The 24961-nt window shown below is 37.5% G+C and overlaps 2 protein-coding genes and 1 non-coding gene across 9 annotated transcripts in view; 1 reads left to right on the forward strand and 2 right to left on the reverse strand.

Annotated features, from left to right (window-relative positions):
- The window catches only part of opa1 (OPA1 mitochondrial dynamin like GTPase), a 46031-nt gene extending 39662 nt beyond the window's left edge, over positions 1 to 6369 (reverse strand). For all 4 annotated transcript variants that reach the window (XM_015361297.2, XM_015361295.2, XM_015361296.2 and 1 more), the window contains exons 1-4: positions 6200 to 6369; positions 3674 to 3986; positions 1474 to 1570; positions 499 to 606 (exon numbers count right to left, since the gene is read on the reverse strand). In XM_015361297.2, the coding sequence (XP_015216783.2) occupies positions 499 to 606; positions 1474 to 1570; positions 3674 to 3986; positions 6200 to 6228 (547 nt within the window). In that variant the 5' untranslated portion in view covers positions 6229 to 6369. The remainder of the gene's footprint in view (positions 1 to 498; positions 607 to 1473; positions 1571 to 3673; positions 3987 to 6199) is intronic.
- Positions 6370 to 9935: 3566 nt separating this feature from the next.
- On the reverse strand, positions 9936 to 12711 carry LOC107079139 (uncharacterized). The gene is made up of 4 exons (XR_011191487.1): positions 12615 to 12711; positions 11524 to 11564; positions 10989 to 11076; positions 9936 to 10389 (listed from the first exon to the last, which is right to left on the reverse strand). It is a non-coding gene; the product is annotated as an uncharacterized protein (transcript).
- Positions 12712 to 20464: 7753 nt separating this feature from the next.
- The window catches only part of ccdc50a (coiled-coil domain containing 50a), a 35822-nt gene continuing 31325 nt past the window's right edge, over positions 20465 to 24961 (forward strand). For 2 of the 4 annotated variants that reach the window (XM_015361257.2, XM_069197778.1), the window contains exon 1: positions 20468 to 20757. In XM_015361257.2, the coding sequence (XP_015216743.2) occupies positions 20706 to 20757 (52 nt within the window). In that variant the 5' untranslated portion in view covers positions 20468 to 20705. Of the gene's footprint in view, positions 20758 to 24961 lie in introns of all 4 variants that reach the window. The other 2 variants (XM_015361255.2, XM_015361256.2) reach the window with 2 other exon arrangements.

Consider the following 24961-nt stretch of genomic DNA (forward strand, 5'->3'; position numbering starts at 1 on the left):
CCCTTTTCAAGATTAAAACTAAACATTTACAGTATGAAGGGATTGTGAAAGAATAACCCATAACGAAAACCTACTTCAATTTAGAGGAATGTTTTTTAGTGGATGAACTTTATTTCACAATTGCAGAGCAGTTACATCTGTCGCTGCTCAAGGAACTGGGAATCTTAAGAAAAGACTTATGAAGCCGATATTTATTTGGTGTCTGTTTATTTCAATAACATTACCTAGTGATAAGATAGCAAACATGCATTATTGTACAAAAGTAACCAAATCATATTTTTAGAGCTTCAAACTAAATAACTGCAGAGCATTATATTGAAAGTTTGTAATACTTGTACCTTTGTTAATCAAGCAATGAAGTAATTAAATGAATACACCACCTATCTCTTACAACCGGCTGGCATATCCTACACCAGTTTAAACATTTGAAAGCAAAGCATGGACATTGTCTTATACAATCTGAACCATACCAAGAAACATTAAGCTAGAGACACCAACCTTTGGAAACTAGACCTTTCAGAAAACTGAAGTTCTCCCCAATCTTCTCAAAATCAGGTAGCAGTTTGGCGAGTTCCTCTGCATCAGGTAGGGCACTGATGATTTTTTCTATAATTAAAAATATTATGTAAAGAAGTAAATTGACAAAAGAAAACTTATTTTTACAGGATTTATCTTAAGTTTCCATTGTATGATGCTGAGAGTAGATGTGTTTATGATGCCATTAGGAATTTCGAAGAATGGCAAAGTAGCATAGAGCATTGAAAATAGCTTCAAGTTGTTTTTATTCAGGTATATATATATAAATAAATGTAACTGTGTTCTTTTACAAATTCTTTTAAAGGAACACTAGCACACCTATTTAATTTCATTCTTTCATTCTGATTCTGAATTCTGCTCTCCTGGTAAATATTAGAGAATTTAAAAGAGCTTTTAATATATTTCAAATATATATATATATATTTTTGTGATACCATATTTTTAACTTAAAGTATTAGAGTAAAATTTAGCCAAGATACCAGAGCTAACACATTTACTCATATAACACCGCCAAGGGATTTTTTAAGCATGAGCTGTCGGCACACTGATTTAAAACCTCAGCATCTCTAACGGCACAGTATACCCTGCAACCAAACTGTGGCTTTGGTTTGAAAATTGTGCACCAGAAGGAAGTCCACTAACACCACAAACTGCAGCAACCTGGATTTCCTTAGAGGTTTCCTATCCCAGTATTTCCTAGGCCCAGCCTTGGTTAGCTTTATAGATATGACCAGATCAGGCTACATGGTGGTAATGCTCCTGTTATGTGTAGGAATGGAATAAGCAGTAGTATGAAAGAGAATGTCTGGCAACAATAATTACATGATTTTTATTAATTCTAAAGTATAGCTTTATGTTGCCATAGGTTTATGTTCCTAAACCTTATGGCAAAACAAGAAGGAATACAAACCTAAAAATATTAAACAATATACCTACCAAAATCGATATGCTCATCAAGTTCCCAAATGAAATCTGGTATTATCCATTTATATTCACTAAGATCAGGCACCATATCCTTCCACTGATCAAAAGTCTGAAAGACAACAATAACAATTTAAACTCATTTAAAAAGACATACAGTAGAGCATGTCTTTATACAGATATGCACAAATACTTCACATTTGTCTTCCACACCGTATTGAAGGTGGCTGTCAAAACTTTTTGGTAGCAATATCAATATCTGCTCGCATGCCACAGATTTTCTGATCGAGTGTTTGCAGTGAGCGATGAGATAAGTGAAAGTGAAAGAAACTAGTAGATCAGAGCCTTTCTCCTACCACATTCTGACACCTCCTCTGCTATGAAAAATCTAATCTGTGACTGAAACACCATCCCACAAAGCAAGATGTGCTTTGGTAGTTCATTACAAAAAAAACAAAAATGCACAGCGAGTTTAAAGAGGAATGGACGAATAACTGCAACTATCTATCGGGGCCGGTGAGTCATGCAAAGTTGCATCTGTTCACAACTTAAAAGATGTTATGGCTCCAGACCATTTTGAACAGATTTTTGTGAACTACAATATTTCAGAGAAAGGTTTTCATAGCTTTAAGACATCAAGTGATAGCAAACAATAACTAAGTGCACGAAAGAGCAACAGCGCCATCATGTTGGATGAATGAGGCACTGTCTGCAGAAGACAAGGCAAAATTGCATGATCATTTCTTTCAAGGTTTTAGATGAAGTTTTATATGGAACTAAAATTTCCCTACGGGATTAATAAAGTATTATCTATCTATCTAAAATAAAATGTTCACATTTACACTACACAGTTCAGTTTGAATGCTGAAATGTACATTCATATTGAAAGAGGGAAACATCCAAAAAGGTATAAAGAATATTTCTACAAAACAGCAGATAATGAGAAGTATGGGCTGTATCAATATAATAAAATTAAATAAGGCACACAATTTAATTTACATTGTAAATTGCGTAACAGGTACCCACACTTTTCTGTAACCCATTATTGCATTTTATTATGTTCATAAAGGTATCACTACTTTATTTTGAAAACTAAGCTGTGTTTAATTTGCTTTAATTTTCAGCATTTGAAACATTTGTAGAGTATTATAAGTCAGGTGGGGAGCTGCGTCAACATGCGTAGGCTGCAAAGGAACAAGTAATAGGTTTATTCCGTGCTGAAAAAAAGAAGAAAGAAAACACAACTTCTCGGCCGTGGAGCCTTCTTCACCTGAAAAAGGTTCCAAGGCCTAAACGTTGTATTATAAGTCATCCAGTCTGACTGCATGCTTGTCATTTTTACACAAATAAGCTGCACCAGCAGCAGTTCAATTCCTCACAGGAATAAGGCACTACAACTGTGAGCATGGCTGCAGCGGTCCCTCACTGACACCGTTCTTCAGCCACGCTCACCCAGAAATGAGACCGGAGAAGAACATCCAAAATGACCCTGCCCAGGACATTGAAATTGAAACTGGACAATATTTATGACGTCCGGTTAGATGGTGGACTTTTGTGTAACTTTCATTTTAAAACGACCCAGTTTTTAATTTGGTACTTTTTCTTATTGCCCACAACAACATCTCCTGAACTGCACACAGAATTTGAACATGCAGACATGACCACTCACAGGAGCTGTTCATCATTAGGCATGCTGCTGGTGCTACAGTGCGCTTACAGGAACTCTGTCAGTTGGTGGCCATATGGAGAATCCCTGACGTGCAATGTCTAGGAGTGAGCACCTTTCTTGGATGTGCATTATCTTATGGAAAGAGAAAAGCGGACCTTTTCTGTATTTTGATATTCCAGACGTCTCTCTCTGTTCCGGTAAGTAATACTAGTTCAGACACTCAACGTGTTGTTAGTTATATTATTTGTCACAAAGAGTTCCAATTAACAAAAACAAATTTGTTAAATATTTTGTTTTCTATGATGAAAGATCCTCAATAAATTAGGCTTTGTTCCTCAATGCCAGTAGGAGAAACGATCACGGTTTATACTTAGGGTTTGTACGACAATACCAAGAGAGGAAACGATCAAGGATGAGCAATTTGTGGGCTGCCACTGGAACATGAGCAAAAGAACAGGAGACCAACACACAAACGCGAGCAAGTAACCCGTGTGGTTTTCTTGTTCGGGAGAGAATCGGATGGTATACGTGGTTTCGGGGCCGCACCTTTTTGGCAGTGTAGCCTCCTCCAACCGCTGACCCCAGCAAAAGGTAGCGGAGCCGCAGCAGCCTGGTGGCGAGCCTGGCTACCCAGAAGCTGCGGCGGGGCTGGAACCCAGGGCCTCGGGGCAGGGGCCGTGCGGGCCGCAGGGGCGGGCGGGACAGGGAGTTGAAGTGCCGGACTGCAGAACGCGGGGGGGCTCTGTGAAGGCTGGTGCCAGGGGAACCCCTGTGGTGGATGGCTCGGGACAGCGGGTTCAGTGTCTGCAAGGGGACCCTCACGCCCGGGCTGGTGGTGACCAGTTTCCTGCAGGCCAAGCTGCAAAACAAAAACGTATAAATACATGGGCTACATGCTCCTGCACGGATCGTTTCATCATATCCATTTCTGAATTTTCTGACAGGCTAAATTAGCTCATTTATCTCCAATCTTTATAACTTCTCCAGCAATCTCCTTTTGTCAAGAGCCAATTGCAGCAATCTGGTAAAGCACTCAGGATGCATGTTTGCATAAGCTAATCAAACACAGTGAACATGAATAGTGGTGGGATTAATGAAAAAAACAGAGAGAATGTCGTAGAGAAAGGCCATGCATGTATATTTCAATAAATGCAATTTCATTCATTCAATGGGCATGAGATGTAATTAAATACATCTGGACATTATTTAAGCAATTAGTCACACTCTTTTGACCAAAATTGTTACCCTTTTGCAAAACAACAGAGTACATACAACCTTTATAAGACACTATCAATAATTCTGCCTATGTTACATTAATGCAGCCAAGTAGTGAGCTGCAGAATTCAGTAACATGGACTGGATAAAGCCAAGTATTGATCTGTAGTCCATGTTACTGAATTTGAATTGTATATTAATAATAATAATTGCTTACACTTATATAGCGCTTTTCTGGACACTCCACTCAAAGCACTTTACAGGTAATGGGGACTCCCCTCCACCAATGTGCAGCCCCACCTGGATGATGCGACGGCAGCCATAGTGCGCCAGAACGCTCACCACACATCAGCTATCAGTGGGGAGGAGAGCAGAGTAATGTAGCCAATTCATAGAGGGGGATTATTAGGAGGCCATGATTGGTTACACCCCTACTCTTTTCGAGAAACGCCCTGGGATTTTTAATGACCACAACCTCGGTTTTACGGCAAAACCTCGGTTTTACGTCTCATCCGAAGGACGGCACATGTTTACAGTATAGTGTCCCCGTCACTATACTGGGGCATTAGGACCCACATGGACCGCAGGGTGAGCGCCCCAGGCTGGCCCCACTAACACCTCTTCCAGCAGGAACCTTAGTTTTTCCCAGGAGGTCTCCCATCCAGGTACTGACCAGGCTCACACCTGCTGAGCTTCAGTGGGTTGCCAGTTGCGAGTTGCAGGGTGATATGGCTGCTGGCTATATTGGCATTGAAGCTTCTGGATTTATTATATAAAATAACCCTCATAACCTTATACGGGTTCAAAGCCCAAATGTCTGATCACTTGCCAAGAAACAGTTCAATAATCACAAGTAAATTATCAAAGAAACAATTCAAAGTCGTAATACAGCAGGACAAAGTTGCTTTACAGACCATAAAGAATACACGAATTCTGATCACATTTCCAACAGTTATTTATTACATAGTAAATAATATTTTAGAGTACATTTTTGCGCCCAGCAGTGCTAATATCTTCACCTTGGTCTCATACAGTACTGTATCGTAGTTTTAAATAACCAAGCCACATAAGCACCACTCCAAAGTACTGTTTGTAAATCCAGATTGCGTTACTTCAGTAACCTTTCGCAGTTGTTGTACAACAGTGCTGATAGGTCTTCGAGTAGAAATTGTCCGCCACATCTTATAAATTCGGTAGCCGCGTTACAATATGCGATGTAAATACTCCTCCCCGTGTTATTCAGTCGTATGGGAAAACATGAAAATGTCTTCGTTTTAACCTTTGTTAACGTACATTTAAACGCCGTGACGACAATGACAAAGCAAGGACTTAATCAATAAGCAAAGCCCCATGTTTTCTAGTAAAGACTTAAAACTAATTCTTCGGAATCACATATAGGCACTATATAGGCACTGTGCCACACTCGTCTACAGGGTCTGAAGTTTCCCGTAAAGACTAATGAACTCAATTAACAATCCACGGCCTATGGCTGCATCAGTTCACATTCAAAATCGAGAGATCATTCTCGTCTAAAATTCAAGCGACGCGTCATTAAAGCAATGATAATATACACAATCACCAATAAGCTCCACGGTTTCCAGTCTGAGAACAAGGTCTTTATCATGGTGTGCGATTAATCGCTTCTCTCCCTCAGTGAGGTTTATCAATACAGTGTATAATTATTTGTCATCACCTCGCCACCGACCGTAAGTATCTCAATGAACACAGACACAACGTGCCACTTACTAAAAACTCCAGAGACACCTTTATTTCATTTGTTAGTCACTATTTCCAAAAGTGCACCTTACGCCCTATTTCATAGTAAAACATTCATTATTGATGCACTTGAAGACTTACCATGTTAGTGCCGTTCCGGCCCTTAACATTATGCTCTAAAATGGTTTCAGAAATAGCAGTTGTTTGAAATATATAAATTTTCGAGAAAATTCAGTTCATTTTTTAACATTTGGTGCACACTAACAAGGACACTGCAAGAAACCAAATGACAGCAGCACTTCCTGGAAACTGGTCCGACCAAAGATTGTGTTCCGAACGGCAACATAGGACTCGGAGAAAAGGACCACAAACTACCTGGAACACGAATTTAATAATAATAATAATAATAATAATAATAATAATAATAATAATAATAATAATAATAATAATAATAATAATAATAATAATAATAATAACGTACAAATGGAAATTGCAACATTTCTTCTCTTGTCTATTTGTGATGAAACACTAACCATAATTGTTTTAAACACACTTTTGCATATATAGCTTTTATATGATGTAATAAAATTCTGCACATAAATATTTTACCATTTAATGTTTTTAACCTACCTCAGACTTTGTTTCTGTAAAACAGAATATATTTCATTTATGGTGTAATTAGTTATAAAATACATAAAACAGGATAAGAATATGAGAGTATTATCCTAAATTCCATGTAATTACAATAATATGTAGATGTAAGTAATTGTATACATCATAAGTATCAAATCAAAATAGTTTCTATTTATAGTGTCTTAAAATAGCCAAAGGCCAATGCATCTGTGACTTCACACGAGTTCGGTGGTTACGATGGGAGAAATGTTTGTTGATGCAAACCCAGCATCAGTGTAGTGCATCACTCAGTCAACTCCATCACTACTGTCAAGCATGGTAGGGACAGTATGGTAGGGACTATAGTTCTTCTTCTCATCAGCAGGGACTGGAAAGATTGTCTAAATTCATGGGAAGATATTTAGAAGATAGAAAAACATTGACAAAACTCTCCTTTCAAGCAAGACAGTGAACCAAAGCACCAAAGCACAAGTCCAACACTACACTAGAAAGTCTAAAGAATAAAAAAACAATCCTCAATTGGCCTGTCAAATCCTATAGAATCTATGAATTAGCTTCATTACTCTGCTCTCCTCCCCACTGATAGCTGATGTGTGGTGAGCGTTCTGGCGCACTATGGCTGCCGTCGCATCATCCAGGTGGGGACTACACATTGGTGGTGGTGGAGGGGATCCCCATTACCTGTAAAGCTCTTTGAGTAGAGTGTCTAGAAAAGGGCTGTATAAGTGTAAGCAATTATTATTAATTATTATTATTATTATTGCAAATCTGTGGAAAAACTTGACTGAATAAACTGTAGTACATCTGCAATCCCCAGGCAACTGTAAGATAGCCCTATATGATAGCCTGAGCAAATCTGCCTGGAAGAACTGGCACACACAGCACCCTGCCAAAGTGCAAAGTTGGTGGATTTACCCAAAACATCTTGCAACTGCAACTGCTGCTTGAATTCACAGGTCTGGATACTGAGGCATTCAACTTATTTCAGTTTTTTTTTTCTTTAGGTTTTACTGACATTTACTGTGACTTCTAACCTTAGAAGTGATCAGTTTGAGCGTTCAGTTTTTGAATAAAATATTAAGTTTAAGAAATGCATCCATCCCTTTATCTACAGTATCCATTTTCTAACCACTTAATCCTAATCAGGGCGGAGCAGTGGCAATGTGGCCGGAAGGTTGCTGGTTCAAATCCTGCGGCTGGCAGAGGAATCCTACTCCGTTGGGCCCCTGAGCAAGTCCCTTAACCCCAACTGCTCCAGGGGTGCTGTACAATAGCTGACCCTGCGCTCTGACCCCAAGCTTCTCTCCCTGTCTGTGTCTGTGTCTGTGTCTGTGTCTCATGGAGAGCAAGCTGGGGTATGCAAAAAAAGATGAATTCCTAATGCAAATAATTGTATATGGCTAACAAAGTGATCTTATCCGTTGTAGGGGAGCTGGAACCTGTCCCAGCAAGCAATGGGTGCAAGGAGGGATACACCCTGCATGACATGCCAGTCGATCACAGCATGTACAGTGTAAACATTATTTTGTAATTTCACATAATGGGACAGAAAGGTTCTGAAAACTTTTTCAAGGCACTGTATGTAATATACATGTATTATTCTGATAAACCTTGTTTCAGTTACACATTTGGATTGAAGAGAATAATTATTCATAACAATTTCCATGTATTTTAATGATTTTTGCATCAATCTGGAGGTGGGTTTGTGCCAAACTGTCTGCCCTTCTACAGTAAGTACCCATGTGTTCAGATGGGTCTATTCCTAGTTAAGTAGGAGACTCTCTTCATTCAGATCAGTAATGCCTACTTTTAGAAAGGCCTCAAAAATAAAAATACACAAAGTTTGGTTTAGATGAAAAGGAAGATCATTTTTGTTTTTACCACTATTTATTTTCTGGGTAGGTTCAACTTGAAGAAAATGGAAAGCTCAAATCTGCCACATGGGGGAGACATTCACAACCTACAGATTTATGGTCTTACCTCCCAAAAGAAGCTCTTTCAGCTTTTCAGCTCTTTAAAATGAAGCACATATATCAAAAGTGTGAACTACCATACCATATTTGTGATGAAACTGACAGACTATTGGTTGTGAATTGTCTTTAATTTATGACACCCTCATTAGCAGAACTGTCCCGTGGTCTAACAGTATACAGTATTTGAGGCTCCATAAGGTCAAAATCAGTGCAATGCACGTGAATTCAAGAGGAAGACTCTTAGGTCAGCAGCGATAATAGCTGTGTTTACCTACAGTAGATTGATTCTGAATAGTCCAGGATTAGTGGTTATTTGGGTTAATTCAACTACAGATAGAAAATGTGAAGGAGGTCTCTTACACATATTTGTGTGTAAGAAAACAAAAAGGGCTTTTGTTTTCAATAATATCGATCTAAGTTTATTTTTTCAACTTTTTATTCTACATGTATCGCACATAAAAATACTCTCTTATTAAATAAATACAATAATAACATCTCCCAAGATTAATGAGTACAATGCAATAAGAACTGGTGAGAATATACTTAAAATATGCATTTCATGTATCTTGTTATCTACACTATAAATAAATACAGAAAAATGACAATTTTGTTTTTATTAGTACAAATAATTATTGTTGGAAATGTTCTGCCTCTTATATATACATTATCCAGTTTTTCGTCTTGGGTTAATTCACATTTATCACCAAACTATGTTTACAGTTTAATGGTAATGGCAATGAACTGTGCTTTTTATAATGCAGATAAAAATACAGATCTCTGTTAATCTTCTTTTCACCAAAATGACCACAGATGTGTTGTACACAGGAGGTAGCAGAAAGATTTTGGATGAAATGAGCTTCCATTCAGAAGTAGAATGATGTTTTTTTTCTTAATTATAATTGCACAGTTAAACAATGTAGAAAAATAACTGTATTGACCAAACCATTGAAGAGCTATTGATGTAATCTGCTTGAAACAAAACGCTGTTCAAGATTAAAAAAAAGCAAACAGAAGCTTAAATCAATTTATAATAATTAGAATAAATTGTTGTATAAAAATCATGAGTCTCAGTCACGGAACCACTCTTGAAACTCTACAAGAATGTGAATCATGTCATTTTACTACAAATTAGGGTAATCTTTTTAAATTATTGCAATTCCGTAATTTTGCTAAAACATTTTGAAGAGTTAAATATGTTTTTTTCTCTAGAATGCTTATATTTAACAAATTCTATCATGTTAATTTTATAAATAAACCTAAAGTGGCTGAAGTTCAACACATTTAAATTTCATTAAAGTCTACTGAAAAGCTTTAAAGGTCTTGAAGCTTTTAATTAAGCTTTTCAGTACCTGGGTTCGGCTGTACTATTTCTGGTTACCTTGTTCTTAAAGAATTCACTCATCTGTTTGGTTTTGTTTTCATTTTCTTTGTCAACGGGAAAGCCACAAAAGTATACACAACAGAAACAAACAAATACAGAAATAAGAGTCAGAGCAATCAATATGTTAAAGACCTGAGTGAAAGCTACAAAATTCTGTTTCAATACATGTCCAGCACTAAAGATTATTGTTCCAGGTTCTGTTGTTGCTCTTTAAAGATAATAATACACATCTATGTTTATCTGCACATTATTGTTAAATGGCATCATTAAGTTGACTCTTCTGGCTGGGCTGGTTTCACTGGTCTCTCTTACCATGCCTTACACACAGTATTTCCAAAAACAGGCTGTGGACAAAAACAGAAGAGGAATTTCATTAGCTTCCAAAAGCACATTTCTGAAATATTATTCCAACTTTCCCCTCACCACCATCATCCAACAGGAGATTTTTCAAATCTAAAATCAAATGTTTTACAGCCCTTCATGAAAATGCTGGTTGTGTTATCAGGATTCCAGATGTCGTGTCTCCTGCTGTGGATGCTCTGAGGGACATTCTCTTTATTGGTTCTGTTTATAGTTCTGGTTGCTATGCTAACTCACAATTGATAAAAAAAAAATATGCTGCTTCTGTGAAGACCAGTATTTTTATATTTGGTGGGACTTTAGGCTAAATTAGTAAAACAGAACCACTCTGAATATTCCAATTTATTCAACAAATTCGAACATGGTATAACCAGAGGACACTCACACATAAGGAATACACATTTACTGAGCAAATACGTTAAAAACATCTACCAAATCAATGAGTACAATGGAAAAAAGTAATTTTGAAAATAAATATCATGGTTTAAATATGTTTTAATTTATCTTCTTAGGTTTTACTTAATACAGGAAACACACATTTTTTGTTCACTGGTACAAATAATTATTGTGGGATTTTACTGACCTCTTTTGCTGGGGAAGGATACCTCCATTCCTATTGCATTAGTGTCAATGTTCTTCTGTAGTTCAAGGTCTTCTTTTAGAGATTCCAGCTGAAAAATATATATTAATTTAATTATTTGTTAGCCTTAACTGAAAACTACTTAAAATTATGTGCATATTAGGATAGGATTCTAGGATTCTAGTCTCAATCTAATCTAGATCAAAATACAGGGTATAGTTTGAAAGCAACATTAATATATCTTATTAATATAGAATCAAATACCACAAGCAACATTAATTTAATCCTACTGCAGTTATATTGGATTTTGAATGCTGAAATTGTTGCCATCTCTGTGTTAAGATAAAAATCTGGGTAAATAAAAATTCAAAGTGGTACATCTAATGGGTTTTGGAATTACAGTACATTATACACGAGGCTGAGCTACAGTCTATACTGTACAGTGCATGCAAATTAAATAAACTGAAACATTACAATTCAAGTGCACATGCCCTTTTAAAGCACAGTAATGCTGTTCTGCCAAATCAAATGACAGTACCTCTTCCAGTTCTGCTACTTTCTGAACCATCTCCAGATCTGCTGAAGAACCAAGAATAATGCAAAATAAACAAATAATAAATGCAAACTTTGCCTATTATTTGCAAAACGTAATTATGCAATCAAACATGCAAAAGGTAATTATACCATCACAATAGTGAAAAAGATTGTGTTTATGTTTATTGTACATATTGTATGTACAATATTATATAGTGATTATATTGTAATTATATAGACGTGTAATTATATAGCCTGTAATTGTATCCATTCCACCTATTCCACTAGACGTTCTGTATTTTCCCACTTCAGAGCCTGTTAATTTTCTTCTTGGAATGAAGTACCTGCAAAAATCGGCACTTCTCAGTTCCTCACCCCCTTTCTGTGCCAGACAGCACCAGCGATCTCTCAGCTCTCAACTACAGCCTTCAGTAACTCATAGACTGTATTGAATTACATTTTTTAAGTGTTTTATTTAGGAAGTTTAGAAAATTGTAACCATTTAAAACAAACATACAAACAAAACACAAACGACCCGATAATGAACAAGAAGTGGGATTTTACAGTGGGACTTGTGGGATTTTACAGTTTTCTTGTTGAGATAAGTATAAAGTCAAACTCTGACAGAATCATAAAGTGATTTGATGTATTAAAGAATAGAATTAACTAAATACAAAGCTCAGTCTTTTTGAAAATGTTCAAGAATATAGAAAAGAAAAGTATCCTCTCCATTGTTGTTGCGGAGACAATCACATTGAGGCAGCACTTCAAACAGGGTACAATGACAGATTTTCATTCAGTAAATATACTGTACTGTATATTTTTTAGTCACAACCAATCCAAACATCAGTGGTGATTGTTGTGCCTTTGTTAATGTGAACTTTGCTTTTGAATAACCAAAGATACCAAATTTGGGACATGGGGGAATATTCTGAGTACCAGTTCGACCCAGAATTAATGTAACTTCTGAGTGCTGCAAATTTTTAATTATCAGACTGGTAATGAAATGAGTATGAACACAGAATTCACACCTACAAGGTTATTATATCACTGCATATAATATCCACACAGGGTATAAATAATTAAATGACTTACCATTAACCTCACTGTTTTCAATGGGCATCACATTTTTGTGCAACAGCAGGGCTATCATCTTGTTTTTGGTATCTGACTCTTCATTTGAGCGAAAAAGGTGATTTCCTACATATTTAAAAGATATGTGTATCAGCATACATGAACTACCGTATGCACTTTATCTTAAACTGTGCATTTTTTTGTTTTTGGTTGAATCTACAAAGAAAAAAATACTAAACACTAAAACAACACTGTTATAGAAATGTAGGAGTAATATTTCCAAATATTGACCCCCCCAGGTGCACATGAAAGAGATGGTAAACAGCTCTTCTGCCTTTCTCAACTCCACTTAGGACAAAGCAGTTGTTGATAAAGGAAATAACAGAATAATATAATATAACAGCCACTTCCTGTAAAGGATGTGCAAAAATTCAAGTGTATCTATGTTTTAAGCTGAAAAGGATGCCATTCCTTTCTATAAATACATTACAAGTTAGCATGTTAGAAGTACAATTGACTTCACTTCGAAATAGGAAAAAAGGTAAACGCTTCAAAAAACTTCATATCATACTATGTACAAACACAGAACAGTCTTACTCAGTGTAACAGAAAACATCTTAACTATAACATCTTAACAACATCAGAAGAGGTGTAATATCATACAAAACTTTGTTGGTACTTAGTCTTATTTTTCACTTCCATATGGTTTTTGACAGTCAATCCATGATATATCATGATCTGAGTACACAGCTGATGTTAAACTATCATGGCAATGTCATTTTGTTTAGAATGGACTGAAAATAGTCTTTAGTATCTTATTAGTTTTTTGGGGGAGTTCACCAGATTCTCATTACCAAGGTTATATTAATGGCAAAGAAGAACTCCATCTGAGCATGACAATTAAACCTGTTTATGTATATTCCATATCAGTGAAATGAGTTTTTACCTGCCTTTATAATGTCCAAATGTGGATACATCAAACACAAAGATACTGGTCTTTGACCAATAAAACCCATAAAGGTTTTGTTTCAAAACTTAATACAAGAGCTGTAGTTTTTTACATTTGCAGACAAAACGATTTTTTCTGTTAGGATACTGCAGGTCAGGTAATCCTTTTGTAATCATTGTCTGTGGAAATCACAGAGGTGTGAAGGCACGGAAGTGTTTTCAAAGGGTTTCAGAAACTGCAATAATGATATGACATGTACTGTAAGTAGGTCCTTCCACTAATCATGTAAAGTAACATGATCATGCATGAGAACATGTTTTGAAGATCTGTAACTTTGTAGAAAGTTTGCAGAGAATAAGTGAAAGGGCTTGCATGACCCACCTTGATTCCAGATGTTCCTTCCATAAACTGTCTCCGTTCCAGTAAGCAGTGGCACAGCTAGAAGCCAGAAGCAAAAATTCACTGAAAATATTCTTTCCATGATGCAAGGAGACACAACCAAGCACTGCAGCCTCACTTGACTCGTCTTGTTTCTCTTCCAACACAAGCCGTAGTTATTTATCAGGAGGCTTCAGTGGGGGTGGGGTGTGCAGAAAGGGGTATGTGCTGTAAATCAATCGCTGGATATTTCAGATTTAGTCTATCGATCTTCTTAAGGAGCGTGCAAAGCGTGACAGACATATGACAAGGCTCTTATGTCAAACCCGGAGTCAATGTATCTTCCACCAGACAGGTAAATAAATTCAGAATTTTCTCATGACGAGAGAAGAAAATATCACTCATGTGGAGGGGTATTATTTATGGTTTTGCCCACAATATTCCGTCACCATCTCTCCAATTTGTTATTAATTGGTAATCCAAAAACAAAGACAACGGGCTCAGATGGAGATAGCTATAAATTGATTATATCCTAAGTGCAGTTTGCTCAGAGATGTGCCTCTCAATCATAGGTAAAATATGAGTTTGGACTGTATTGGAAGATATTGAACATTTATCACCAGGTTAAACGCAAGTCCAGTGCGTCACTACTGTGGTAAAGTGACGGCTGCAGTATTTATTTTTAATGTTTTAGCAGATTTAACTCCTGAGAAGTTGCTGTGACTTTTATGCCACTCATAAAGGTCACTGGTAACAATTTTTCTTTCCTGATGACAAAACCACATATTTGAAACTGGAATGATGTCGAACGAGTCCATACAAAAGAAAAGATCAATTCTGGTTTATATTTTCTTTTTGATTACGTGGACTTTTGAGTAGATTTCTTACCATCTTCATCTTCAAAATCATGAGCACTTAATCTATTATTACTCTTATTTTGTCTAGGTGTAATGATGATGTTGTCATAACCAATGAAATATTATATGCTACAAAAAATCAAATATATTTGACAAAATAGACAAAGTTCTTCTGAAATTAATAATTAAAACTTTGGTGTTCTCTTTTTTAAAGGAAAAAAATAAAGATTAGTTCAAAAGATTAAAACTCAAACTCAATAGACAGTATACCATAGTGCATTCTCAGAAATTTAGATATTATTTGATTTTGGTGAAATGGTATAATTATTTTATAACACTGGCATGATGATGTGTGAAACCTCTCCGTTTAATATTTTTGTCTTTTTGATTTTATTTAGATCTTTTTTGTGTTTTTGTTTTTACTATGTAAAGTGCTCCAAACACTGTTGGCAAAGATACACACTGAAATATCCTTGTAAACTTGTAACAACACTTTGGTTTAAAATACTATAATTTATTCTGTGTTATTTTCAGCTTGTGTTGTTCATATACACTTAATGACCCACACAGATAAATATTTTACACATGCCTGTCTAATCCACATAATAAGGACTTAGACTATGAAGACTGTGATATCATGATTGCAAGTTTGGGGCTGCTCTTATTGTGATAAAGTGAAATTTAGTGTAATAATCTACCAGTATTGCAAAGCATATTATCTACTTACAAAATCAACATTCAATTTCTAGGCCGAATATGGCCCATGTATTTCCTATCATTTTGGTAATGATACAATTAATCAAGAACAGTAAGTAATAAGTAATATTGTTAAAATTAGGTTTTGATGTTGATTGATTTCAACTCAATCATTTTATAATTATGTGACCATTACATTGTGGTATTTTAAGCTTTTGGTTTCCAATATTTTGATTTACCGTTTGAGAGCACGAGGCCTGATGGGTCAATAGGTTGAGAGGCCAGCAGACTGTTCATTTTTCTAACTTTAAACTGTCTTGTCATGCCCCAGCGACAGGAAACACCATTTGTTAGTTAAAATCTGTTAAGATCTTCTTTTCTAACCTCAATAAGTATTGCTAGCAATATTTGTCTCTGTCCATTAATATGTATCCTTCTAGTTAGCTAGTTTTGGGTATGAGGGATCCTAGTTTTCTCATTTTTAATATATTAATTTTGAAGCAACAATAACTGTAAATGCATCCCTCTAGTCTTCCCTGTCCACCCTCAAAAAATCCAGAAGTACTTACTGGACTATAACAGTTATAATAACAAGAGTCTGTCTAAATCTTTAATTTAGAGAAACACAAAAAGGCAGACAGCATATGAAGAAAGAAAATGAAGAAAGAAAGAGATATTAAGCAAAACAACATTAGCAAATCAATTGGAAACTTAAGAAGGAAAGAGGAGGGAGAATATACAGTACTGTAACTACAAGCTGCGCTTGGTGAGAAAATACAGTACAGATAGTCATGGACTATAGGTGAGGCTGGGGGCGGGCGCTGTATGTGTGACAGACCCAGGAGCTCGGGCATCAAGTCCAGGGGGAGAGGCCGGCTCACTGCACTCCGGGCCCAGGCTGCATGCTGGACTCGCCCGTGATCAGGCTGGCAGACTGGAGGACTGGAACACAGGGAAGGGAAGTGCAGGGAAGTTTAGAACAGGACGTGGAAGAGCCATCAGGGATCGGAGCTGTGCTTCTTCCAGAGGGCAGCACGTGGAAGAGGGATTCGACCTCCAAGTCCGGGCAAGATACTCCACATTAGGGAGGACACCAAGAGTGGGCTCCTGGAAAAGTGCCTGGATCCAATCAGGCCGGACTTCTCCTGGACCAGGCTGAAGGAGTGTCACCCTCTGGTCCCCTCTCAGCACCACTTATGATGGGAATGGATCCATCGGTGTCATAAGATCTTAATCAGGAAAATGCCTGAGAAATGGATCAATCTTGGCGCAAGATTGATCCATCTGCCTACACCTTTCACAGGCCAGGTCCACATCTGGATTCATTCTGGTTAATTCCCCTTCAGAACAATGGAAGTGGTGAAGAAATGCTTAAGATGGGTGTATCTGCACCAAGATGTCTTCCAAAATTACACCCACAATGCCAATGCCCAGATCCTGATCCTACAGATGTTTCAAATACATTATTGAAGAAAAATGTCATGCTTTCCAGAGAGCAGAAATTCTTTTCTGAACCCTTTTGTGATTATACCCATTCTACCTTCTTTTAACAAATTCAATAATCAGTGTAAACCGGTTTCCTTCAAGATTTTGATCCGAAAATTAAGTCTACTCACAGAGCACGTCCCAGCGTATGGCTATTTCTTCCTTCAACCACCAGGGGGAGATGCTGACTCTGTTAACTGCCACATAAGAGCTCTTCTATATTTAAGCTGTTCATTCACAACAGTGTTTAGACTCCTCAATTAAAACAAAAATTGTGGTAATTTTACTAATTAAAAATATTATTTAAAGGATTAGTGAGTTATAAACGTTTTAGAAAAGTCTTCCTTAATCACTGATTATCTGTATTCGAATCTGTATTCGTATAAAACTTATTATAGCACTGATTATTGATGTTATGTACAGTATGTATATTTATATAGTTCACAAAATTATTTTCTACCTATGAAATCCCACAATGCAGTGTCTGGAAATGTTAAGACAGTATGTCATGTGCAGCAGCTTGATGATACACAGCCTGACAAAATGGATATCTATGAGATTTATGAAGCCTTGCAGAAACCTGTATCTGACAGGCCATTCTATAATCAGGTGTCAAATCAAAACAAAGGAATCTGTCCATTAGTAACCTGTAAAATCATTGCACCTGTGCCAGAACGTCCTATCTCTTCTTGCTTTAATGGGATTCGATCAGATGTCGTTTCAATTCTGCTGTTATATGTCAATACAAAAAAATAAACAAAAAATTGGCATACATGCACGCATCTCAGCATACAGCAAAAAGCTTTCTGGATCCACAGACATGGAAACTGCTAATCAATACATATCTACAACTGCTCATCAGCCAACCCCAAGACAACATGTTTCAGATACAATCTATCACAGTTCCTTTTTATTGGTTTTAAGCTTTTCTGAATAATGTGGTATTTTTTTGTATTTCTTTACTGTCATTGCCAGCACTGTTCTATTCTATGGTTCTCACTTTGTTTTTATCACCCCTTTGAACAACATAATATATGTGGTATTGTAAAAGTAAAATAGACACAGGGAGACAGTTTTAGAACTGTTCATATGAACGGAGTCAGAATAGTAATTATGGGAGCCATCACTATCTTCCCAAATGAAACCCCTCAATCAGGTTCTTAAAAGAGTACAGAAAATTGCTGATCCTGTTATTGTAAAACAATCATGGGGGGCTCCAATCTTGCTGCTGGTGAGCCCTCTCCAGTGGTGTCATAGGAAACCATTAACTCACCAATTTCTAAAGAAAACTTGGAAGAATTTCATTGTAATCAATTAAGCAAGAGATTTGTTGAATGAAGTAATTTAGAGATAAATTCAAATACAAATCTGACTCTCCTTCATGGAAATGGAAATGAAATGGCCTCAAAGGCTAGAGTTCCTTTCACTTAAATAACTAATTTGCTCATTTGATCAATACTTACAAGTGCTATTACACTTTAAAAAACAGGAGGGTTTCGACAACCTGCTATTTAAGACTTACTGGACTGAGGCTTTCCTGGGCGTCACCCTCACAGCTTCAAGTACTGAGCATTTTGTTTATTTCCCTAATTACTTCATGGGGAAACTTAATGTTCATTTATTAGGGAAATGACAACAGAGTAGATCATGTTGGCATAAAACCTTGCTGCCTATTCACAAGACAACCACCATCTTGTTGCGGAGTCAATTCCAGGAAACCAAAGAACAAACCTTTCATTGAATTTGTTTTGGGAAAGTCTTTTCTGTTAAAAAGTCTAGAATACATTAAGCGTATAAAGCTTTTGTGAAAATAGTAAGTGGAAGAGCTAAAGCAGTATTCAATTCTGCCTTCATGCACAATGTGTATAACACTCTACTCGGCCTCTTGCCTAGTGGTTCATGGAACAGCCCTTAAGCTAGTAGTTACAAATATTTGGTAAACCATTTTGTATGACTGCGGGAAACAAAAACCACATGACATATAAATGACAGATATTGATGTTTTGGTTTGCTTTTTTTTGCTGGAACAGCAGCAGGGGACTATAATAATGTTTTGAGATGAAAAAGAATTTCACGAACTGGGGTATGTTAACCCCTGGTTGGTGTCCTTTCTTAAAAGGGGGAAAACGAACTGAAGACAGGAAATGGATAATAAAGTTTGGCTCAGAGCCTACATTAAGGCTGAAATCAGTAACAGAAGTCAAATACTGAAACTATTGCTAGTTTTCCATTGCTGTTTGGAGTCAGTCAGTTCTTGCTTTGGTTAATTCGTTAAGAGTATTTATTTGACCTGAAAGTCTGCCCGACTAATACTTCTTAAGAGATTCACAGGTTTGAATTGCAGTTCTGATTACTTTAATCTTCATTCAGGTACAGCAAGGCGCTAGATTTTATATCCTATTTTATCACTTTGCCACCTTGGATTACATCCCTGTTGGGTGAAAATGGGCATGGGATCATGAATATACCCAGTATGGACAGAACCTCATTGAATTCATTCATTCCAAAGATTGCACCATGCACTATAAAGGGCCATTTTCAGGAGCCTCTGGTTGGGATAGACACCATGGTCCACGAGCACCATGCATCCTGACTTTTTTTTACATCATGTCATGTGTAAAATTCCTCGCATTGGATTCCACCACTGCACCCACATGTTAGAGGTTTTTGACTCTGCCCAGCCAGAGATCCAATAAGAGCCTGGGATGAACTGGCAATCTCAAGGCCTAAGGAGCTCTCCATCTGTTATCAGATGTTGCCAGCGGAGTTACTGATTGGGGTATTCCTCTGTTTTGTGCTAGAAAACGCAGAAATGGGTTTAGATAGCAAACATGCAGACATACACAACCACAAACACACTTCTCTTCTCTTTTGTGTGCAACACCAGGTTTAACTGAAGGAAAGTCAGCAACACATATCTAATATTCAAGCACTTGAAAATTAGATCAAAGAGGTAGAAAGATTAAGAGGTGTGAGTGTGGATCTGCATGAGGTGAAGGAACACGTAATGGTTTATCTCGCACTGAAAAGGTGGAAAATCAAGGAATTACTCGTGCAAAATAGTTTTGTGTAAACTAAAAAAGCAACCTGCTGAAGATATGAATATTATTTTTTTAAATAGATTCTACATAACAGTTTGAATCAGAATTTGTATTTCCGAAGAAGGCCCTGCAGTTCACAATGAAAGCACATCCTCTTGATGAGTGGGACTGCACAGTATTTATCGTACCTGTTACGGCATTTCTATACATGATCTAAAGCGCAAAGTAAAAAATGTACAAAAATGTCCAAATTAAACTAATGTTAGTTTGATTAAACTACATATTTAAAAAACATTTTCCTAGAAAGCACACAGTTTTAGAGAACAACAAAATTCATCACATGAAAGAGAGAAGTAGAGGTGGTGATTTGTGATCAAAGCCAAAACATCAGCCAGATGAGTTAGCTTTGAGACCTTCCCAGTTCCGTTCGAGTACCGTGCTTGTCCCCCCCGGCTCTCCGTAGCTAAATTTCAGCGTTTTCCTCATTGTGTTAACATTGCATCAAATGCACGTCTGCATAGAGGGAGAGAAACCGAGAAATTAGCTTGCCAACCATTGAGTTGGGCGACAGAGCAAATCAAAGAAGCGCCTGTGTTCACAGCGTAAATCGGACACCTGCCAGAAAAAACTATCAATCTGTCTTGTGACGCTGGGAGATCGAATTTCACGACGCAAGATAAACAGCTACTACAATATTATCAGCAACATGGCAGATTTTACTAGTATTGATCAGAATAAACTACCCGGAGTGAAGGAAGGTAGGTTTTATGTTTATGCTTTATATTTTTGCTGTCTGCCGTTAAGACCATAGCTAACAGAGATTCATTTTATAGCATTTTGAATTCTGGAAACAGGTGTTCCCTCATTTCCAGTGCGTGTGCTAAAGGACACTTAAGTGTATCGTCAGTATCGCCCTTTCATTTTTAAGATATGCAGTTTCCTTGTTTAGGTGGTGCCGCATATATTTAATAAGAATCCGATAGTACAGTGGTGCCGTTTTTATTTCACGAAATCCTCTGATATATGCGAGTTTCCCGTTGTACTGCCTTGTCCATTTTGTGTATGTACAGTGTATGATGAGCTGCTGAGTATGTATATGGGTTGGTGGAGAGGGGTGCTGCTATTTTGTATTTCTTTTTTTCGCATTGAGTTATTAACATCTGGGGACAATTTCTGAGCAGCCGCGTGTTAATTTGATTCACATGCATTAATTTATGAATTGTCTTTTCCTAATATGGTTGTAGTAACTACAACATCTGGTCGTGTGTGAAAACAATGGGCTCTGGTCGCCCATCTGCCAGTGGCTCGGTTGATCGTCTCGTTTGTCTCGTCTTGGATAGCCCCAGAAGCCAACAAGCTCAGATTTACTGTTGCCTGCCTGCCTGTCTTTAAATGAGCTAAGATGGTCATAAAAAACACGCACGTTTAATAAACCCCAAGGCCCTCTCTCTTTGATTAGTATACTGTATGTGTAAAAGGTACTTTCTGCTTTGTTCTCTTCCTTTGAAGGCGATGGATTGAAGGAAGTTGTAAGATGTACAGTAGATACTGTACATAATGTTCACTTAAGTGAACAATTTATTTGTAGATTGTGAACTGCCCTTTTAAAATCTGGAGCAAGCCGTGAAAAACGCGAAACTTAACTGCATTTATATATGTGATGCATCGGTGATAGAGTCCCATTACTTGATGCGGGATTTTTCTCCCGCATTGCCCAGCTGCGTTTGAGTCACCTGTTTGTTATAATATGCGGTCGCGATTTGGGGCACCGCCAATTGTATGGCTGGCTATTGACCAAATAAACTACACTTGTTATTGAGATTAATGTCGTAACTGCAGTCGTCGATAAACAGTCGATCTGCTTTAAATTCTAATGTACCTGTGAAATCCAGCAGTTCAGTGGTATTTTAAAGCAGACTTTATTAATCAGGATCACAGCATACTCTGTTAATTATTATCACTTAATGATGGCCTTGTGGTAAGACAGAGGTGACTTTTCTAAATGCATGTTGATTATTCCCTAGTATCTGACTTCCATGTACAGTATGTGCTCCTCTAATTCAGTTCGAATAATTGCTTCCATAACCTTACTTGTAATAGAAGTCAACTTATTGGTCTATAATTACTTGGTTTAGATCTCTCACCCTTTTTATTGATGGTTACATGACTGAACAGAGTAATGGGTTCAGTAGCTTTGATAGGGTCGATAATGTTGTTTAACTGATAGTCAGAATTGTGATGAGTGTTTGTGAAACTCAAATATACCTTTGGCTCATAAACTCTGGAATGCCTTTAGAACATTTTTATTTCCAAACACCATATTTGTGAGGGATTCACAACCTCTGTTGCTCACTCAATTCAAATGTATTGGATTGTTCAATTTCATGTTAAATTATGTAAAGGAGAACTCAGCTGGATAAAATATCGGCAGGTCTATGAGTGTATTATGAGACAAGACATGCATTAATTTTTGTTTCTTAAAATAAATTTGTACAACATATTTTATCGTTAACATTAAGGCAGTATTTTTTTTTCATTCTAGCCTCTCTGTTACAGAGAATGAATGCATAACCGAACAGACAAATATATTTGCCTGACTTGGTCAGTCTCTGAAATGTCTATTGCTGTTCATTTTGCGATGATATTCAGCTGTCTGGAAAAAACATGGCTGAGAAAGCAGCAAAACCGAAAAGTAGAAAGTGTCTAGTTTCCAAAGGCACTTTTTAATAAGGAGCCAACTGAATCTCTTGACTTCCTGTCTCAACAAAATTTGTACGACTGATCAGAGCAGCACTGTTCGGCAATTCTAGTACGTGTCTTTACCACAAATACATAACAGATTGAATGGATAACTAGACGCCTGTTTGCTAATACAGCCTTTCATACTAATTTTCATACTACTCGAGGTGGTAGTGAGATAATGGCAGTGGCATCAGAGTTTATTTTAATGGAAGAGTAACCTGTCTGTTCTTTTTCTGTATGAATGTGTTGCACAAATACCATTGTTACACATTATATGGGTGATTTATGACGCACATATTATGGGCTATGAAAAGTAACATATAACATTATTGGGAACCTAAAAGGGACTATATAATTATCTTTTGGAAACGCATAAATAGGCTAAATAATAATAATGTAATGTTTCTTTATTAGCCCTATACAATTTCTTGCATTAGGAATTCGTCTTTTCGCATACCCCAGCTTTTTTTTCTCCAAGGAGACACAGACAGGGAGAGAAGCTTGGGGTCAGAGCGCAGGGTCTGCCATTGTACAGCGCCCCTGGAGCAGTTGGGGTGAAGGGCCTTGTTCAGGGGCCCAACGGAGTAGGATTGCTCTGCTGGCCGCGGGATTTGAACCGGCAACCTTCCAGTCACAGGCGCAGATCCTTAGCCACAGAGCCACCTCTCCGCTGTACAGTATATAAGATACTCCTCACAACATATATTTATACTTTTTAAGAAAGCCATTGAGGTCTTGCTACCAATTTAATTACCTAAAAGGAGTAAGAGGGAAGGGGAAACTTCACCTAGAAGGAATGACCAAGGTTTGGAAATAATAGTGACTCAAAACCAAGAGGAGTTGGAAATCACCCAAGAGGGAGTGATTGCATGTGTTATGTTAGAGTGAGACTGTATAAAAGAGAGCCTCTGAGTTGAGACAGGCAGTTGCTCCATGGACCAACTAGGCCTGTTACTTTTGTAATAAAGTCTATCCTGAACTCACAAGCTCCGGTGTCTGGAAATTATCTTTGAGAATAAACCACGACAATTACTGTTAACAGTATCGTTTGCCCTCTCCTTTTAAAATCTGAACTGAAGACATCTTTTGTTTACCCCTGCCAACATTTTATATGGCTTTGTAGTTCGTTTCAATACCTCCAAAAATAAACACATTAGATAAAAAGCACACAGACAACAGTGTTCACTAGACTTTCTGGCATCTGTGATATCTACTTCCCAATTACCACATATCCATTTAATGCATTTTGAAGTGATACTTGATTGTAAACCAATACTTTTCCTATTCTTAAATGAATGGGTAGCTTTGGGAAACTAGTGGTTTGCATGCCTGACCTTGTATGACTCCATTATTGGGTCAGATATGTCACTCCTTCAATGCTTCACATGTAAGCCAGCCACGTCTTTAGGCTTTCTTCTGTGGTGGGGAGGCAGGGTTAAAGGCATCTGTATGGTTTTTTGGTCGGTATGAGAACAGTGACAGCCTGTGCAATGATACTGAAGCCTTTCACATCAGTCACATCAGAGCATCCTAGCTGTCATACAAGTATGGGGATTCAGAACTTGTCAACACATGGCTATCAGAATTACATAAAATGCAGAAGTTCATCAGTCTCACTGGAATTTTACCCACTCTTCTGTTTTTCTGAAGATGCCGTCTCACCTACAATTGAAGATATTTAAATACAATAGCAAATCTGTGATTTCATGTTTTGGTTGCATGTATGGTTGTTTAGTTCCTATCAGACTGTATAGCACAGCTACTCAGATCAGATATGCTGCTTAACCAATACAAGAACTGGTGGGCATAAAGGCCTATGGGGGAATGGGAGGCAAGGGCCACAATTTTCTCAACCCTCCAACACTGGAAGTGGAGGTGATGTGGTCAGCATCACACTCCAACTGGCCTATTACCTCCGGAAGGATTAACCCACGGTACTCATTTGGAAAGCAGGCTGAGTTGACCTGTGAGCCATCTAGAAGGAATTAGAGTAAGCTACACCGCTTGCCCCTACCTGGGATTGAACCGGGACCTTCCAGTCAGGAGCTACAGTAGATGCCCTTGCTGTCTGAGGTACCACGGCTCCCAGGACAAGACCTGCCAATGTCATTTGTCTGATGCAATCTTGACTCCATTCAGCACACCAGAAGCTCCTGAATAATATTACTGAAACCCACATGCTTGGATTTCTCCTTGTCTGCCCCATTGCCATATTCAGAG

The sequence above is a fragment of the Lepisosteus oculatus genome, chromosome 13 (genome assembly GCF_040954835.1).
Source record: "Lepisosteus oculatus isolate fLepOcu1 chromosome 13, fLepOcu1.hap2, whole genome shotgun sequence".
NCBI classification, from domain to species: domain Eukaryota; kingdom Metazoa; phylum Chordata; class Actinopteri; order Semionotiformes; family Lepisosteidae; genus Lepisosteus; species Lepisosteus oculatus.